General features: G+C 57.3%; 2 protein-coding genes and 1 long non-coding RNA gene across 6 annotated transcripts in view; 1 reads left to right on the forward strand and 2 right to left on the reverse strand.

Annotated features, from left to right (window-relative positions):
- GSE1 (Gse1 coiled-coil protein) overlaps positions 1–3,562 on the forward strand; it is a 107,369-nt gene extending 103,807 nt beyond the window's left edge. For all 4 annotated transcript variants that reach the window (XM_064723178.1, XM_064723180.1, XM_064723179.1 and 1 more), the window contains exons 15-17: positions 21–281; positions 644–747; positions 2,826–3,562. In XM_064723178.1, the coding sequence (XP_064579248.1) occupies positions 21–281; positions 644–747; positions 2,826–2,960 (500 nt within the window). In that variant the 3' untranslated portion in view covers positions 2,961–3,562. The remainder of the gene's footprint in view (positions 1–20; positions 282–643; positions 748–2,825) is intronic.
- A 4,797-nt stretch (positions 3,563–8,359) lies between these two features.
- On the reverse strand, positions 8,360–12,354 carry GINS2 (GINS complex subunit 2). Its single transcript, XM_064723133.1, has 5 exons — positions 12,140–12,354; positions 11,278–11,392; positions 10,603–10,702; positions 9,359–9,485; positions 8,360–9,005 (listed from the first exon to the last, which is right to left on the reverse strand). The coding sequence occupies exons 1-5, from the start codon at positions 12,227–12,229 to the stop codon at positions 8,880–8,882; spliced, it is 558 nt and encodes a 185-aa protein (XP_064579203.1). The 5' UTR covers positions 12,230–12,354; the 3' UTR covers positions 8,360–8,879.
- A 1,787-nt stretch (positions 12,355–14,141) lies between these two features.
- LOC135452706 (uncharacterized) lies at positions 14,142–18,511 on the reverse strand. Its single transcript, XR_010441677.1, has 3 exons — positions 18,355–18,511; positions 15,773–15,861; positions 14,142–14,494 (listed from the first exon to the last, which is right to left on the reverse strand). It is a non-coding gene; the product is annotated as an uncharacterized LOC135452706 (long non-coding RNA).
- Between the last annotated feature and the right edge of the window lie 261 nt (positions 18,512–18,772).

An 18,772-nucleotide genomic window follows, 5' to 3' on the forward strand; every position in this document is an offset into this window, starting at 1 on the left:
CTGACTGTGGCTGCCCACAGGGGGGACGGCGGCGGAGCAGAACCACAAGCTGGACTCGTCCATCCACTACAACATCCCCGAGCTGCAGGCGCCCTCCCGCCTGGCCCCGCACAACGGCACGGCCGAGGCACCACCCCGGCCGCTGCCCCCCCTGCCCCGGGACTCCGCCTCCGAGGACGAGGAGGAGGAGGATGAGGAGGAGGAAGAGGAGGAGGATTACCCCAGGCCCAAGTGGCAAGGGATCGAGGCAATTTTTGAAGCTTACCAGGAACATATAGAGGGTAAGGGGTGTTGGGCAGGGAGGGTGAAATGCCGGTTTGTGATTTGGGAGGTGTCACTGGTTTCTGCTGGGATGGGCTGGGGAAGCGCTGGGGGGTCTCCAGCAGTGCAGGAGCAGCATGAAAGCAACAGGCAGTGTTGTTTTCGCAAAAATTAATGTGTGCATGAAAAATCAGTGTGTTCACAGCTGCCCAGTGTCCTCCCTAAAGGTTCCCCACAGGCAGTGCCAGGGTTGGGAATGCTCTGGGATGCTGGGGGCAATCCCTGCTGGCTGGGCAGAGCCCAGAGCAGGGCTGGCACCCTCCGTGGGTGGTGCAGGGAGCTGGAGGAGCCGTGCTCAGCCCTTGTCCTTTGGCTGTTGCAGAACAAAACCTGGAGCGCCAGGTGCTGCAGACACAGTGCCGGCGGCTGGAGGCCCAGCACTACACCCTGAGCCTGACAGCTGAGCAGCTGTCACACAGCATGGCGGTGAGTGGGGGTGGGCACACAGTCCCTGGGCACCCATCCCCTGGGCACGCAATCCACCTGGGCACCCCATCCCCTGGGCACCCCATCCCTATGGCACACCATGCCCTCTGCACCAGGCTCTGTGGGCACCCAGCTTTCTTGGGGTCTTCTTGGGCACCCCAGTCCTCCCACAGCACACCTGTCTACCTGCATTGCACCCATCCTGAGTAACACCCATTCCCTGCAGTGCTTGTTCCCTGCAGTTCCCCATTCCCTGCTATATCCCAAACCCTGCAGTTCCCATTCCTTGCCCCCCACCCTATTCCCCCACTATTTCCCAAGCACACACATCCCTCATGAGAGCATCTAGTGAGCTCAGCATCTCACAGGGGATCCCATTCCTTGCAGTGCCCATTCTCTGTAGTTCCCCATTCCATGCTCTATCCCAAACCTTGCAGTGCCCATTCCCTGCAGCCCCCATTCCTTGCAGTGCCCCATCCATGCACTGCCCCATTCCCTGCTGTGTCCCCAACCTTGCAGTGCCCATTCCCTGCTGTATCCCATTCCCTGCACTGCCCATTCCTGCATGCCCATTTCTGTGGCCTGTTTCCTCCACTGCCCATTCTGCTGTGTCCCACTTGCAGTGCCCATTCCTGCTGTATCCATTTCCTGCACTGCCATTTCCGCAATGTTCGCCTGCTATTCTTGCACTGCCATTCTTGTAGTGCGTTTCTCATCCCATTCCGTTTCTTGCACTGCCCATTCCTTGCACTGCCCATTCCCTGTAGTGCCCGTTTCCTGCACGGCCCCATCCCTGCACTGCCCATTTTCTGCCCATTCCTGCACTGCCCATTCCCTGTCCATTCCTTGCAGTGCCCATTCCCTGTCATGACTGTTTCCTGCACTGCCCCATCCCTGCAGTACCCATTCCCTGCTATATCCCATTCCCTTCGCTGCCTATCTCTTCACTGCCCATCCCTTCACTGCCCATCCCCTGCTGTATCCCAAACCTTGCACTGCCCATCCTTTCACTACCCCATTCCCTGCAGCACCCATTCCCAGCGCTGCCCATTCCCTGCACTGCCCCATTCCCTGTTTCCTGCACTGCCCCATTCCCTGCACTGCCCATTCCCTGCACTGCCCATCCCCTGCTATATCCCAAACCTTGCACTGCTCATTCCGTGTCATGACTGTTTCCTGCACTGCCCACTCCCAGTACTGCCCCATTCCCTGTTTCCTGCACTGCCCATCCCTTCACTGCCCCATTCCCTGTCCATTCCCTTCACTGCCCACTCCCAGCACTGCCCCATTCCCTGCACTGCCCATCCCCTCCTATATCCCAAACCCTGCACTGCCCCATTCCCTGCCCATTCCCTGTAGCACCCATTCCCTGTCCATTCCTTGCACTGCTCATTCCCTGTCATGACTGTTTCCTGCACTGCCCCATTCCTGCACTGCCCACTCCCAGCACTGCCCCATTCCCTGTTTCCTGCACTGCCCATCCCTTCACTGCCCCATTCCTGCACTGCCCATCCCTTCACTGCCCCATTCCCTGTCCATTCCCTTCACTGCCCATTCCTGCACTGCCCCATTCCTGCACTGCCCATCCCTTCACTGCCCCATTCCCTGTCCATTCCCTTCACTGCCCACTCCCAGCACTGCCCCATTCCCTGTTTCCTGCACTGCCCATCCCTTCACTGCCCCATTTCCTGTCCATTCCCTTCATTGCCCACTCCCAGCACTGCCCCATTCCCTGTTTCCTGCACTGCCCATCCCCTCACTGCCCATTCCTGCACTGCCCATCCCTTCACTGCCCCATTCCCTGTCCATCCCCTCACTGCCCCATTCCTGCACTGCCCATCCCTTCACTGCCCCATTCCCTGTCCATTCCCTTCACTGCCCATCCCCTCACTGCCCCATTCCTGCACTGCCCATCCCTTCACTGCCCCATTCCCTGTTTCCTGCACTGCCCATCCCTTCACTGCCCCATTCCCTGTCCATTCCCTTCACTGCCCACTCCCAGCCCCCTCCTCACCCTCTCCCCCTGCCGTTCCCCTCCCCTGGAGCTGTCTGACCATTGCCATCCCTGCTGCCTGCAGGAGCTGAGGAGCCAGAAGCAGAAGATGGTGTCGGAGCGGGAGCGCCTGCAAGCCGAGCTGGATCACCTGCGGAAGTGCCTTGCCTTGCCTGCAATGCAGTGGTCTAGGGGTTATTTCAAGGGGTATCCCAGGTGACGCTCCTTGGGCCAGGCCGAACATATAGTCTAGAAATAATAATCTATTTTATTACCTTGAATATTTAATATTTTTCACTGGGAGGTTTGAAGCTACGAAAATAAAATTTAAAAAAAAAAAAAACCGAACGGGAAAAAAAAACAAAAAAAAAAAGAAGATGAAGCCCAAACCATGACAACAAAATCATTAATAATAAAAGGAAGAAAACAAAACAAAAAAAAAAATAAAAAGAGAAATAAATAAATGGAGAATGTGCCATGCATGAAGCAAACGGGAGCCGGGAGGAGCCGGGAGCCCATCCCACGGCCAGCAGCCCCCGGCATGTCCCCTCCTGTCCCCTCCTCCGGGGGCTCTGAAGCGCCCCCCGCCACCCACCCACACTTTATATCGCTCATTTTTGTTGGTTCTTTGGTTCTTTTTTCTAAAAAAAAAAAAACAGAAAAAAAAAAAAAAAGAAAATACAATGAAAAGACTCCACCGACAACACTAAACCCGGCGGGGCCCCGGGTGCTGCCGGATCCCGCTCCCAGCACGGCACCCCCAGCCCGGGGCTCCCCCTGGAAATGCACTTCGCTATCAAAAAATAAAGTCAATAAACTGGTTGAAGGTCCCTTTTTGTTCCTGGTTGGTGGGGAAGGGGCAGGGACACGCGTGGGGTCACTTTGTCACCCCGGCTTTGGGATTGAACAGGCGTCAAAAAAAGAGAAAAAAAAAAAAAAAGGTGCTTCAGCCTTGTACTGTGTATATATATTAAAAAACAACAAAGTTTTGTATGTTTTTATTGCTTTAATTATTGTTATAAAAAGCTTGCCTTTTTTTTTAAGATGTTTCTGCTTTTTTTTTTTCCTTTTTTTCCCCCCCTTCCTGCTCCCTCCCTGTTTTTGCTTTCTTTCCAGTTTGTTTTCTTTTTTTTTTCCTTTTGGCAAAAGGACTAACTCGCTTTTAGTGTTTGTACTGCTGCTGGTCGGGCCAGAAAAGATATTGAAATGTTTTATAAAGAATTGAAACACAGGAAAAATAAATCCCCTTTTCCACTGGGGCAGGTCCTGTCCCACCACCAGGCCCTCGAGAAGCTGAGCCCTTCCACCTTTCTGTGTTTTTTTTTTATTTTTACCCTTTTTCTTTTGCTTTCTGGGGCTTTTCCTGCTCCAGCTGGGTCGTTGTGGGTGTCACAGTGCCGGGTGGTGTCTGAGCCTTGCCCAGGCTCCATCTGCCAAAGGAAAAATCCCAAGGAATTGCATGGAGAGGGGTGGAGGGTTCAGGGTGGGTGGCACTGGGGTGTCCTTGTCACCCCCAAAAATACCAAGACAATCAGAGCAGCTCTAAAGCAGTGTGGGCACAGGGAGAGCGGGTCCTGTGGGGTCTCTTGGTGGCACTTTGGGGACAATCCATGAGGAGCTGTGCCCGCAGGCGGGCAGGGATGTCCTGGTGCCACCAGGGTCAGGCTTGGTGCCATTTTTATCCACTTGCTAAAAACCAGCGTGTGCCCCACTTCCCCTCCCCCGGGGAGAGCCTTTTTTATTTGATTGTTATTTTTAAATTATTTATTAGAAATTGTTTTTAATTCGCCACGAGACCAGCTTCACATCTCTGGGAAAAGGTGACCTCTGCTTCCTGCTTTAAATTCCCTCGTTGCACTGGCAAAGGAAAGCATTAACCCCCCCACGCCCCCCCTGCTCCCTGCTCTCTCATTGGCTTCACCAAACACAAAAAAAAAAAAAAAAGCTGGGCAAGATTAAAAAGCAAAATGCCCTTGTGACAGAAATTAGTTTAATCTTTTTTAAATCCCCAATTGCCTCGCCAGCCTCTGGCCTCGCCGCTGCCAGCTCCGGGCTTCGAAGGGAATTTTAACACGGCAAAATTCGCTCCTTTCCCTTCCTGTGTGCCGTGGCAGAGGGAGGGGGAAGAAGGCAGGGATGGAAAATCATTGGCAATTTGTCCCTCGCCGTGCTGAGGAGCCTGGCTGGGATGCAGCCTCGCTTTGTAGCAGCTCCTGTGCTGATTTTCCCTCCTCACCAGCCTGGATTCTGGGTTTTTGGACCAATTTTCCCCCCATCCTGGGGTTGTGGTGAGAATTTGTGTCCGTGCAGAATTGCTGGAGCAGCTGTGCCAGAGCCTGGAAGGGCTGGGAGGAAGGAGAGGAAGGCAGAGCCTGCTGGGGGCAGGCTGGATGCTGTGAAAGAAAACAAAAATAACACCAAAAAAGGAGAAAAACCCAACCCTAAACATGTTCAAATTGTACCTTGTTGGAATTAATTGTAATGTAATATATTATTTGTTGACTGTAGTAATTAGGTATTTATGAATATATTGCTGTAATTCCTGAAAACATCCCCCAAAAAAAACCCCAAATAAACTCTTCCACAACGACGGCAAGGAATCCTTTCTCCCTGGGGAAGGCAGCCCTGCTCCGAGCACAGCTCCTGCCGTCATTCCTGCCATCCTCCTGTCGTGCCAGCCCCGGGTGGGCAGGAATGGCACAGGAATGGCACAGGAATGGCACAGATGGCAGCGGGAGCCCGGCCCAGGTGCTCGGAAGGGCAGCGCCGGCAGCCTGGCACCCCCGGGCACCACCGGGGATAATGAGAGCTGCCAACAGCACAGCCCTGCTCCGGCCAGAGCCTGCCTGGATCCACCTGGATCCTGCTTGAATCCTGCCTGGATTCTGCTCCAGATCCTGCCTGGATCCTGCTTGAGTCCTGCCCCAGATCCTGCCCTGGACCCTGCTTGAATCTTGCCCTGGATCCTGCCCCAAATCCTGCCTGGATCCTCCCCAGATCCTGCTCTAGATCCTGCCTGGATCCCGCTTGAATCCTGCCCTGGATCCTGCCTGGATCCTGCTTGAATCCTGCTCTAGATCCTGTCTGAATCCTGCCCTGGATCCTGCTTGAATCCTCCCCCAGATCCTGCCTGGATCCTGCTCTAGATCCTGTCTGAATCCTAGCCTGGATCCTGCCCCAGATCCTGCCTGGCTCCCGTCCTGGATTCTGCCTGGATCCTTCCCCAGATCCTGCTTGAATCTTGCCTGAATCCTGCCCTAGATCCTGTCAGGATCCTGCTAGAATCCTGCCCTCAATCTGGCCTGGATCCTTCCCTAGATCCTGTCTGAATCCCACCTGAATACTGCTCTCGATTCTGCCTGGATCCTGCCCTAGATCCTGTAAGGATCCTGCCTGGATTCTGCCCTGTACCTGCCAGGATCCTGCCCTGGATCCTGTCTGAATCCTGCCATGGATCCTGTCAGGATTCTGCTTGGATCCTGTCTGAATCCTGCTCTGAATCTTGCCCCAAATCCTGCCTGGATCCTGCTCTGAATCCCTCCAGGATCCTGCCCTGGATCCTGCCCTGGATCCTGTCAGAATCCTGCCCTGAATCCCTCCAGGATCCCGCCTGGATCCTGCCCTTGCCTGTCCCTCTGCCGCAGGGAAACGGGCCCGGAGCCAAAGGGGAGCTGCAGGATTTTCCAAGCATTGTTTGTGACACAGCCCAGGATTCATCTGATGCCTCTTCTTCAGCTGCATTTATTTTATTATTATATTTTTTTCACAGACAGCTTCAGATTAAAACCCCAAATATTACAAAAATAAAGCTGGTTGATATTCTGGTATTTCCCCACAGCCTGGCATCTGAGAGGGAAAACCATTTTCTTTTGTCCTTCTCCAAAGAGCAGATGGATCTGCTTCCCAGCTGATCTCCCCAGCAGACACCTCATTGCTGCCACATCTTCCCTTCTTTCTCTTTTTTTCTTTTTTCTTTTTTTTTTTTATTTTTTCCCCAAGGCTCTGAGGAAATCCATGGAAGCACCGCCCCGAAATTTCTGCCTTTCAAGGCAGCGTGTGGCCTGTGCTGCCCTCAGAAGTTCCCTCGCTGAAGTACAACCCGAGAGATCCGCCCAGAGTCACCGGGGAGAGGCTGCACAGCTGCCACCCTGCCCGGGGCCCCGAGGGGACACGGGGACAGTGGCACCGCCCCAGGGGACATGGGGACAGTGGCACCACCCCAGGGGACACGGGGACAGTGGCACCGCTGCCTTTGTGCCCCGAGGGGACATGGGGACAGTGGCACACCCAGGGACACGGGCGTGCACACCCTAGGGACCGGACAGTGGCACCGCCCAGGACATGGGGACAGTGGCACCGCCTGCCTTTGTGCCGAGGGGACATGGGGACAGTGGCACCACTCCAGGGGACATGGGGACAGTGGCACTGCCTGCTCTCATGCCTGAGGACCGGGACAGTGGCACGCTGCTCATCCCTGAGGGGACATGGGGACAGTGGCACCGCCTGCTCTTTGTGCCCTGAGGGGACATGGGGACAGTGGCACCACCCCAGGGGACATGGGGACAGTGGCACTGCCTGCTCTCATGCCCTGAGGGGACATGGGGACAGTGGCACCACTCCAAGGGGACACGGGGACAGTGGCACCACCCCCAGGGACATGGGGACAGTGGCACCGCCTGCTCTTTGTGCCCTGAGGGGACATGGGGACATGGCACCGCCCCAGGGACACGGGGACAGTGGCACCGCCTGCTCTTTGTGCCCAGGGGACATGGGGACAGTGGCACCGCCTGCTCTTTGTGCCCTGAGGGGACATGGGGACAGTGGCACCGCCCCAGGGGACATGGGGACAGTGGCACCGCCTGCTCTTTGTGCCCTGAGGGGACATGGGGACAGTGGCACCACCCTGAGGGGACACAGGGACAATGGCACTCACTGCTCGGACATGGGGACAGTGGCACCACTTTTCTTGTCCTGAGGGGACACAGAACAGTGGTACTGCCCTGATCTTCATGCCCCAAGGGGACACGGGGACAGTGGCACCACCCCAGGGGACATGGGGACAGTGGCACTGCTGCTCTCATGCCCTGAGGGACAGGGGCAGTGGCACCACCCTGAGGGGACACGGGGACAGTGGCACCACCTGCTCTTGTGCCCAGGGACAGGGGGACAGTGGCACCACCCTGAGGGGACACAGGGACAATGGCACTCACTGCTCGGACATGGGGACAGTGGCACCACTTTTCTTGTCCTGAGGGGACACAGAACAGTGGTACTGCCCTGATCTTCATGCCCCAAGGGGACATGGGGACAGTGGCACCACCCCAAGGGACACGGGGACAGTGGCACTGGCTGCTCTCATGCCCTGAGGGGACATGGGGACAGTGGCCCCCAGGGAAGGACAGTGCACTGCCTGCTCTCTCCTGAGGACATGGACAGTGCACCACCTAGGGACATGGGGACAGTGCCACCACCCTCTCTTCGTGCCCTGAGGCACACAGGGACAGTGGCACCAGGATGTGGGGACAACAAGGACAGCTGGGGCATCTCTGTGCCCTGTGGGGACACTGCAGTGGGGTCAATAGGGACTGTGCCACACACAGGGGACACGGTGCCACCATGCCATGGGACACAGGGAGTGTTTAATGGGCAGTGACAGAGCTGGGGTCACACGAGTTGTGCCACAGGTGAGGGAATGGGGTGGCACCTGGACTAGGACAAGGACAGGATACAGTGACTCCAAGGGGGAGGACACACGGACAGGACAGAGTGACACACAGCTGATGTCCCCAAGCTCACCCTGTGCCCTGTGTCACCCCCAGTGTCACATCCCAGAGCTGTAAATAGAGAAAGGAACATGGACAGAGCTGGGCTCTGAATAAAGTTGTGTTTTGGGGGATGACAAAAAGGTAGGGAGGGAGTAAAAGTGGCCCAAAAGGGGGTGGGGACAACCCCAGGATGGAGAGTAAAAACCCCTGGGGGAGGGAGGGCGAAAAGCCCCTGCACTGAGGCTCTGGGGATGCTGCAGCAGCTCTGGAGCAATTCCCCCAGCCCTGAGGGGGGATTTGAGGGCAGGCAGTCCCTGCAGGCAGTGGGGGCTGCCCAGGTGAAGCAGCTCCTCAGCTCCTTCCTCAGCTCCCCGTCAGAAGTCCTGGGAGTGGGAGCCCTCTCCAGGCTGGAGGTTGGTCCGGAGCTTGTACATGTGGTCCAAGGCCTGGGTGAGGAAAGTCCCAGTGGTGTTGATCTCCATCAGGGTTAAGTTATCCAGCTGAAAGGGGAAACAACAGGATCTGAGAATACAAGGTACTCGGGAAGCAGCTCACAGCCCACAACTCCCTTTGGTGACACCCCAAGGGACTGACCCAGCTGCCAGCCCTGGGCAAGAGAAGCACCCCAGCACCATTTCAGGAGCACTCCCCATGCCTGGAAGTGCTCAAGGACAAGCTGGATGGGGCTTGCTGCTGCAAAGTGTGGAAAGGGGTGGAACGAGATCTTTAAGAGCCAACCCACACCATGCCATGACTCCTCAAAAGGTTCAACACCCACCTCCAGCTCCTCAGTAACACACCCACAAGCCAGGACAAGCATTCCCCTGTTCCCTGATCCCCCTGGATCCCTCACCTTGGCGTGAGCCTCCTGCTGCCGCACGAAGCTGTCGGCGGACAGGCGCAGCTTGGCCATGCGCGTGTCCCACGTGTCCTTCACCAGCGTCCGGATCTCGTCCGCCCTGGGGATGTTGTCAGAGGCACTGGGGCAGGCAAAGGGAGGGCAGGGTCAGGGCAGGCTCTGAGGGGGGTGTGGCTGTGCCACTGAGTGGTTATGGCACCCGGTGGTTGTGTCACTGTGCGGTGTTGTCGCCACCTCACCCCACCCTGAGCTCGCAGGACAGTTTGCTAAAAACCTCAGACTCCACACTAAAATCCTCTCTGCTCCTTGTCTGCAACTCCACACTAAAACTCCTCTGCTCCTTGTCCTGCTGGCGTTTCTGGGATGGGTTCTTTCCCCAGGAATGCTCAGCTCCAATGCAGCAGCTGGCTGGCACTAGAATCCTTCTGCTCTTTAATTGCCCAGCTGGTTTGAGGTGCACAGAGGGCCCCAAACCTGATGAACCCAAGGGCTCAGGCAGGATGAAATCCCCACCTTGGGGCTCCTGGGGATCCATCAGGGAGAATTAAGCTGGAAGGGCAGGATGGGATGCGCCAACTCACCCCATTAAAGGCACTCAGTGCTGCCAGAAGGAGCTGGGAGACAGGATGGATGCACAGGGACAGAGCTGTCAGGGCCGCTGCAGCGTGCTGGGAGGGAGCAGCACGCCAGGAGCCTCCTCTCCAGGGGGAAAAGCCAGAGCTGGAATGCCCACCCTGCTTAATGGAGGGCTTAAAAAGTCAGCAGAGCCCTCGCCGAGACAAATCCCAGCCAGCAGATTTCACAAGTGAAATGCCTCAGCAGGCAGGAAGGAGCTCAGGCTCGGAATATCCCCGGCCTCCTGCTTTCCCAGGCTGAGGCAAGAGGAGCTTTCCTCCTGAAGGAGAGCCAAGCAAGGAGCCTGGAGGCTGGAGGCTGCTGAACAGATTGCAGCACGGAACGTGTGGCGGCTCCTCCAGGCCTCCACGCTGAGCTGCTGCTCAATAAAGCAGCACAGCCCCAATTATGAGGCCATGGAAGGAGCCATCCCCGAGTTCCTGAGAGGCAGAGTCACCAGCAGGGAAGAGCTGCTGCGAAATCTTGGCAGGCCGAGGGATGAAAGCTCCCTCAACTCTCCCTTTCCCCACCGCCCTGCGGGGCTGCTGCCAAGCAAAGCTTGAAAAATGCTCCGTGCTCACACCAAGTGGGGTGGAAAATGGCCCAGCCCAGCTCCTACTCACTAGTTCAGCAGCAGCTTGGTGAGCTCCATGTAGTAGGGACTGGGCATTGGGGTGAAGGTGTCCTCCTTCCGCTCCTGATCCCGGATTTCCTCCAGTTTCCCTAAAATACAACCAGGGATGCTCAGCCCTTGCCAGGCTTTCAATGCTCCAGGTGTGGTTTTCCCCTCTCCCCAGGAAAATCCACGTTGTTTAGGTAGGATCAGGACATGGATGCCTCCAGGGACTCCCTCCTCACAGAGATTTTCCCAAGAATTGGTGACAGGATGAGAGCAAACAGCCTCAGGTTTTGCCAGGGGAGGTTCAGGTCAAACATCAGAATTCCTGGACTGAAAGGGTGGTTAAACACTGGAAGGGGCTGCCCAGGGAGGTCTCAAGTCTCCATCCCTGGAGGTGGTGACAAGATGGGCACAAGTTGATGAGGTTGGAGGTCTTTTCCAACCTAAAAAATTCTGGGATTCTGTGACCCAAAGTCCCCAAAGATTTTTCTGAGCAAGCCTCACCACCCTCGGAGTAAATAAGGAATTCCAGTGGTGGGACATGAGATCCTTCTGTCTGAGCTGCTTTGTGTTTTTGAATTAAGCTCCCCACTAATGGTGAAAAACAGATTATTTTTAATATCATGTTTGCACTGCACCCATTGAAGGCCAGAGCTGAAGCCAGAGCCTCCATCCTCACCAACATCCATCCACTCTGGGGGAATGAGCCGACACTTCTGCCTCTGCTTCAGATTAATGGCCAACCACACAGGCACTTCCACTGGCAAGCCAGGGTTGAAGGGACCCAGATCTCCCTGGAAAACAAATTAAGGATGAGAGGCAGGCAACAACCAGGGCTTGGACAGCACAGGACTTGTCTGCTAATGTGGTGAGAGTTTCCAGAGGATTTGGAAAAGCCTGAGTCAAACATTTGATCCTGCCTTTCCTCCTCTCACTTCCCAGAATTTTTGCTCTCATCTCCCTTGAGAAGGAATAACTGTTTCCAGTACATTTTCTATTCCAAGGTGTTTCAGAGGAGTTACAAACTCCCATCTCCCTGGACATGCAGTTCCCAGAGGCTCCCCAGGTTCTGGTCAGCCCCAGGACAGCCGGACACCCCCAGCTGGGGCTCAGGGTCCCCCTGAGATGTGAGGGACGGAACAGATCCCTCCAAACCTCCTGGAGGCTGCACTGCCTGTGCTCCCAACCCTCTGCTTGTCATTCCTGAATCCCTCCATCCCAAATCCATCCCCTCATCTCCTCCCCCTGTTCTCAAACACCCCAGACCCACCCTCATCCCCTCAGACCCATCTCAATCCCCTCAGACCCACCCTCATCTCCTCAGACCACCCTCATCCCTCAGACCTCCCCCCCCAGCTCCTCTCCCTCACCCCCCAGCTCCAGCACCTCAATCCCAATCCCTCAAACCCCATTCCCCAGACCCAAACCCTGCGCCCAAGACCCACCCAGACCCGTTCCCGGTCACCCCAGGCCGTGTCCCCAAGGCCCCAGGCCCGTTCCAGCCCCCTCAGCCCAGCCCAGCCCGGCCCGGCCCTGCCGACCCCGATGAGGTGAATCCGGTCGAGGCTGAAGTTGGGCACGATCGTCACCAGCTCCTTCTCGGCCAGGAACTCCACCTCGGCCGGCTCCATGGGCCCGGGCCAGCCCAGCGGGGATCGGGCCGGGATCGAACCGGGACCGGGCCGGGACCGCGCCGGGATCGAACCCGGGCCGAGCCCGCCCTCGCTCCCTATTGGCTGGGCAGCCCCCAGGCCCCGCCCACCGCTTCCCGCTCCTGCCGCCCGGCGCGTTTTCGCGGTTTTCAGGGGAGGCGGAGCCTGGCGCGGCGCGGAGCACGCTGATTGGCTGGCCCTTTCTGTTGCCGTGGCGCACGCCTCTCTGATTGGCTGTCCTGCTCGCGGCGCGCTCCCGCGGCCCCGCGGGGGGAGGTCCGGATGGGAGCACGGGGACCAATGGCGGCGCACCCCGCGGGCGCTCGGCCAATCAGCGCTCGGTACTTGTTGCCGGGGCGCCGAGGGAGTGGCGGAGCCCGCTGCTGTCGCCCTCTGGCGGCCGGGAGCGGCATCGACCCCGGGGCTGCGATGAGTGACGCCGACTGTGATAGGTGACACGGATTGTGATGGGTGACACGGACCGTGAGGGGTCACACGGACCGTGTGCGGCTGTCCCTGGTGCCCAGGCCCCAGCAGCCTCCCTTCTGTGCACGCACCAGCAGCAGTGTCCGTCTGTCTGTCTGTTCAGTGGCCCCTGTGCAGACACTCATGCTCAGGCACCTGCCATCACTCACCTGTCCCTTTCCTCTGTTCCTCATCCATCCATCCATCATCCATCCATCCATCATCCATCAATCCATCCATCCATCCATCCATCCATCCATCCATCATCCATCCATCCATCCATCCGTTCATCCATCCATCCATCCCCACACCCACACCCAGCTCAGCCAAGTGGTTTCTGGATGATTTTGGGATGGGGGTTGCATTCCATTTGCAAGTCCAAATCCACCTCTCCCACTCCCCTCCCAAACCACCCCAGCCCTGGGACCACCCATGGATCATCCACCACCCTTGGGATGAGCGTTACCCCCATCCTGGGGTGGGATCCAAGCCCTGGGCACCCCCAGCCCACCCTCCCCATGGGTGGCACGAGCACGGTCCCCAAGCCCCGTTCCCGGAGCAGCCCCCGGTGCCGCCAGCACGTTCTGGGCGCTCCGGGAGCGTCTCCCCCACGCTGTGCTCCCCTCGCGTGTCTTTTGCCATCTGCTGCTGTCATTAAAAAATTAAATTTCCATCTGCTTTCACACTCCCGCCTCTCCCGCCGGCTCCGGTGCCGCCGCTCCCCGGGAAGCATCGCCCCCGGCTCCGTGCCGGGATGGATCCCGATCCCGATCCCGATCCGGCGGGATGCAGGTGACACTGGCGGGATGCAGGTGACACCGCCGAGTTCATTTTCCCGCTGCTGTTTGCTGAAATGGATCCTTCAGTCCCTCCTGGAGAGGTGGGGACACGAATTTTGCCCCCCAAGAGGCACAGGGGGGTGGCCCTTGGGTGTTTTTGGGGGCAAAAATCCTTCCTGGAGAGTTGAGGACACCAATTTTGGCCCCCAACAGGCACAAGGGGTGTTCCTGGGGTGTTTGGTGGTGCTGGGGTGTTTTTGGGGTGCACAACCCACCCTCCTCGTGCTGACACAGCCAAGATGGGGGTGCAGGTGACACTGCCGAGTTCATTTTCCTGCTGCTCTTTGCTGAAATGGATCCTTCAATCCCTCCTGGAGAGGTGGGGACACCGCTTTTGCCCCCAAGAGGCATAAGGGGGTGGTCCTGGGGTGGTTTTGGGGGGGCAAAAATCACTCCTGGAGAGGTGGGGACACCACTTTTGGCCCCAACAGGCACAGAGGGGTGGCTCCGAGGTGTTTTTGGGGGCAAAAATCCCTTCTGGAGAGGTGGGGACACCACTTTTGGCCCCAACAGACACGGGGATGGCCTCGGGGTGTTTTTGGGGTGCACAACCCACCCTCCCCGTGCGGACACAGCCAAGCTGGGGGTGCAGAGCCCATGGGGTTTTATTCACCATGGGGAGGATCCCCCTCCCCGTCGCTGTCAGGAAAAGGGACAAACCCCAATCCCAGGTGTCCAAACCCACCCGTGTGGGTGCCCCGCGTGTCCCTGGCAGCAGCAGCCGTGCCCTGGGGGCTGTGGCTCCATCCCGACGTGGGTGCCCCCGGTGTCCCCCTCTCTCAGCAGGGGCTGCAGGGCGAGGGACCCTCCCCACGGCGGGCCAGCGCGGTGCCCGTGGGTGTGGGCGGTGTGACGATGATGGAGGGCACGTGGAGGTGCTTCTGTGCCGCCCTCGGGGTCCCCTCGCTGCCGTTGCCGCTGCTCACACACATCTTCAGGCCTGGGGAGGGAGGGACATTTTGGGGATAAAACAAGGAGATCAGGCATCAGCATCCTCCAGCTCGCCGCCCTCCTCCGTGCCAACCCTTTACAGCATCCTCACATCTCCTCCCCATGATCCACCTTGGATTTTAGGGGGTTTCAGAGGTGGATCCCCCTCCCTTCTCTGGACCACCTGCCCAGCCCACCCCTCCTTAGAGGGGAGCAGATCGCTTTAATCTGCTTTTTTTTTTTAATCAGGAGAAAAGCCCCGTGTGGCACAGGCGGCATCCAGGGAGGTTTCAGCTCTTCCCAAGCAAGGAAATGCCCGGAGGGGACAGACACTGATATTTTTAATCTCTTTTTAATTAAGGATAAAGCCCTGCCTTATGTAAGGGAGCTGGAAAAGGGGGAGGGTCTTTTCTTTTATTCCAGGCTCCGAGCTCATCAGAGGGGTCTGGAAGCACAGGGGGATATTTTGGGGCTTTGTTCTGGATTTGGGTCAGGATTGGGATTCCCTGGCTGCTTCAGTTATCCCTTGTTGGACAGGGGGGGCTGTGAGACCCCAAACCCCCCTGACCACTCCCTGCCAACATCCCTGATGTGGAGAGGGGGCAGAGCTCATTTTTGGGTGATGCTCTGTGCCCACCACAAGCAGAATCCCACGGAATCTGGGCCTGGGAACAGCCAGGGAAGAGGCAGCCCTGCATCCTGGAGAAGGATCCTCATTAAGCCCCATCCCTAACGAGCCCAAGGGCGATTAGCAGGAGTCAGAGGGATGCAGAGCTAATGGGAGATGCCATATCCATCCCAGGCCAGCAGCACTAAAAGCTCTGCCCCTGTGCAGACATCCCTGACGCCATTCCCAGCCTGAATCCATTAAGAAAATTCAACTTGGGGAAGAAGCTCCTGGTTGGAGTGTCCCTGGGGAGAGAGGAGCAGCGAGGGATGCTCGGGGCCAGCATCCTCCATCCCACCCACGTGTCCCTGAGCAGCCTTTCCTGCCTCTGAGGAAAACCCACCTGATTTACTGAACCCATGCGTTCTCCAGAGCAAAAGGTGCAGGGCAAGCACGGGAATGAGAAAACAAAGCTGGGAAAACAAAGCTGGGAAAACAAAGCTGGGAAAACAAAGCTGGGAAAGTCCTCTTTGGGGTGATCCACGCGCAACAGGTGGGACTTGAGAAATTCCGCCGCATTCCCAAACTCCACCCAACCCGCCCACACCTGAGCCTCCTGTGGGTACAACCATCCCTTCAGGGGAGCAGCAGCAATGCCCCAAAGCCTCGCCCCAAGCTCACCTTTCAGGCAGGATAACCTGAGCCCCATGTTCTCATCCTCTCAGCGGCATCCAGCCCTCCAGCCCCGCCGCCGGCCCTCGCTGCAGGCGCTGGGGGAGAGAGGGGAGAGAGGCTCAGGGAGGCGATGCTGGGGCAGGAAGGAGCAGGAGCTCGGAGCTCACATCCCTCCCTGCGTGTCTGTGCCTTCGGGAGCCACAGGAAACGCGGCTGCTCGCTCGCAAAACCACCGCTGATGTCACGGCACCGCGGTGACTCAACCCGGCCCAACGGGGCCCAGGAAGAACTTTTTGGGAGGGTGGAGAAGGAGCATGGTGCTGGATGAGTGGTCCCATCCCAGCTTTTCCACCACTGAAAGTATTTCGGGATGAGAAGTTTGGGAGCAGGAGGAATTGGGCTGGTTCTAGGTTGGTTCTTGCAGAGAAAACCCCACAATTTCTGTTTTCCCCGTGTGGTCCCATCCCAGCTTCTCCACCCCTGAAAATATTTCAGGATGAGGAATCGGGCTGGTTTTAGGTTGGTTCTTGCAGAGAAAACCCCACAATTTCTGTTTTCACCGTGTGGTCCCATCCCAGCTTCTCCACCCCTGAAAATATTTCGGGATGAGAAAGTTTGGGAGCAGGAGGAACTGGGTTGGTTCTAGGTTGGTTCTTGCAGAGAAAACCCCACAATTTCTGTTTCCCCCTCTGTGGTCCCATCCCAGCTTCTCCACTCCTGAAAGTATTTCAGGATGAGGAATCGGGCTGGTTTTAGGTTGGTTCTTGCAAAGAAAACCCCACAATTTCTCTGTTTCCCATGAGTGGTCCCATCCCAGCTTCTCCACCCCTGAAAATATTTCAGGATGAGAAAGTTTGGGAGCAGGAGGAATTGGGCTGGTTCTAGGTTGGTTCTTGCAGAGAAAACCCCACAATTTCTGTTTCCCCCTGTGTGGTCCCATCCCAGCTTCTCCACTCCTGAAAATATTTCAGGATGAGGAATTGGGTTGATTTTAGGTTGGTTCTTGCAGAGAAAACCCCACAATTTCTGTTTTCCCCATGTGGTCCCATCCCAGCTTCTCCACCCCTGAAAATATTTCAGGATGAGGAATTGGGCTGGTTCTAGGTTGGTTCTTGCAGAGAAAACCCCACAATTTCTCTGTTTCCCCTGTGTGATCCCAGAGCTGCCTCCCTCGGGCTGAGCAGGAGCAGCTGCTGGGATGCACTGCTGGAATCCACATCATCCACTGCTCCTCTCGGGCATCCCTGATATCCCCAGAGCTTTTGGATGGGTAATTCCCACTGTAGGATGCCATTCTTTCAAAATGCTGAAAAATTTTCTGCAAAAAAAAATTCCCTTTATTGGGAAATCTTCACCCCTCCTCCCACAGCTGCTGGGAAAAGCTCATTGGGATGAGGGTCAGTGACTCATTTTGGCTCTTCCAAGCTCTGGGCTACACAGAGAGCCAAGGAAAGCCTCTGCCCCCCCTGCCTGACCTCTGCCTTTCCAAGAAGCTCTGAAATGGGTTGGCAGCAGCCACCAAGGGGAAGTGAAAATTCGCTGTCTCTGCTTTTAATTCTGTATTTTTATCAGTTCCCCAGGTGCAGCCTGAGCTGTGACCCACCCCCATAGGGCTGGGGAGTGGAGTCCTCCACAGGATCTCACTTTGCAGCTCTCCTGGAGGCTGCCCAAATATCAACAAATCTGTTTTGAGGCAAATCCTGTGGGGTTTGGCACCTGCTGGTGGCTCTGGGACAGAGGAGGGTCGTGCTGGGGACACCCAGCTCTGTGCACAGGGGGTCTCCATCCTCTGGGATCTGATTCCCTGGGATTTCATCCTCTGGAATCTCATCCTCTGGGATGGGGACACCTAGCTCTGTGCACAGGGGGTCTCCATCCTCTGGGATCTGTTCCTCTGGGATGGGGACACCCAGCTCTGTGCACAGGGGGTCTCCATCCCCTGGGATCTGATCCTCTTGGATCTGATCCTCTGGAATCTCATCCTCTGGAATCTGATTCTCTGCGATGGGGACACTCAGCTCCCTGCACAGGGGGTCTCCATCCTCTGGGATCTGATTCCCTGGGATTTCATCCTCTGGAATCTCATCCTCTGGGATGGGGACACCCAGCTCTGTGCACAGGGGGTCTTCATCCCCTGGGATCTGATCTTCTTGGATCCGATCCTCTGGAATCTCATCCTCTGGAATCTGATTCTCTGCAATGGGGACACCCAGCTCTGTGCACAGGGGGTCTCCATCCTCTGGGATCTGTTCCTCTGGGATCTGATCCTCTGGGACCACCCCCTGTGGCCAAACCCTTGCAGAGAACACAGCAGCCCCCTCCCCATGGATAAGGGCCAGATTCCAGCTCCAGAATTGGGGTGGAAGATTCCCCCTGCCACCATTCCAGCAGGATTCCTCCAGCTCGGCTCCCGTGTGCCAGCACCAGGCCAGAGGAACGTTTGCATCCCGGCGAGTTCACGCTCCAAAAAGCCCCAGACGCTCATGGCAGGTGTCACCGGAGCGGGGACCGAGCTGCCCGGCCAGGGGGGACCCTCAGAGGAAAGGGACAAAGGGACAAAGCCGGGGCGCCGAGGGGGTGGCACTTACCCGGTGCCCGCAGCGGCGATGCCCGCGGTCACATCCCAGCTCCCGGGTGCCGCAGGCTGGCACGGGGGATGCCTGGGCAGGAGGTGCCAGCCGGGCGCCTTTGGGCTCGGCAGGGTTGGTTGGAACCCGGTGAATGAGTGAGGATGGCGGAGCCCCGGCTCCTCCTCCCATCCAGCCCCGCTCCGAGCCCCCATCCGTGCCCTGCAAAGCCCTTGGGTGATGGGGGAGCGCGGATTTACTCTCACCCCGCTGCACAAGGCAGCTCAGAGCTGAGACAGACAGAGGAAGGAGTGCCAGCAAAGCCCCCGGGGCATCCAGCATCCCTACGAGCAGCCTGAGGGGTACCAAGTGCCCCGACAGTGCCCACACCCAAGGACAGCAGCATCCCTGAGCTCCTGATGAGCCATCAACCCCTGGG

The sequence above is a fragment of the Zonotrichia leucophrys genome, chromosome 11 (assembly GCF_028769735.1).
Source record: "Zonotrichia leucophrys gambelii isolate GWCS_2022_RI chromosome 11, RI_Zleu_2.0, whole genome shotgun sequence".
NCBI classification, from domain to species: Eukaryota; Metazoa; Chordata; class Aves; order Passeriformes; family Passerellidae; genus Zonotrichia; species Zonotrichia leucophrys.

Bases quoted from the DNA above. Each gene is read 5' to 3' on its own strand.
- GINS2 (XM_064723133.1), bottom strand. From the start codon at position 12,229: ATGGAGCCGGCCGAGGTGGAGTTCCTGGCCGAGAAGGAGCTGGTGACG. The intron at 9,486-10,602 runs GTGAGTAGGAGC...TGCCTGCCCCAG, and splicing joins ACCAAGCTGCTGCTGAACTA to TGCCTCTGACAACATCCCCA. The intron at 9,006-9,358 runs GTGAGGGATCCA...TTCCCCTTTCAG, and splicing joins AGCAGGAGGCTCACGCCAAG to CTGGATAACTTAACCCTGAT.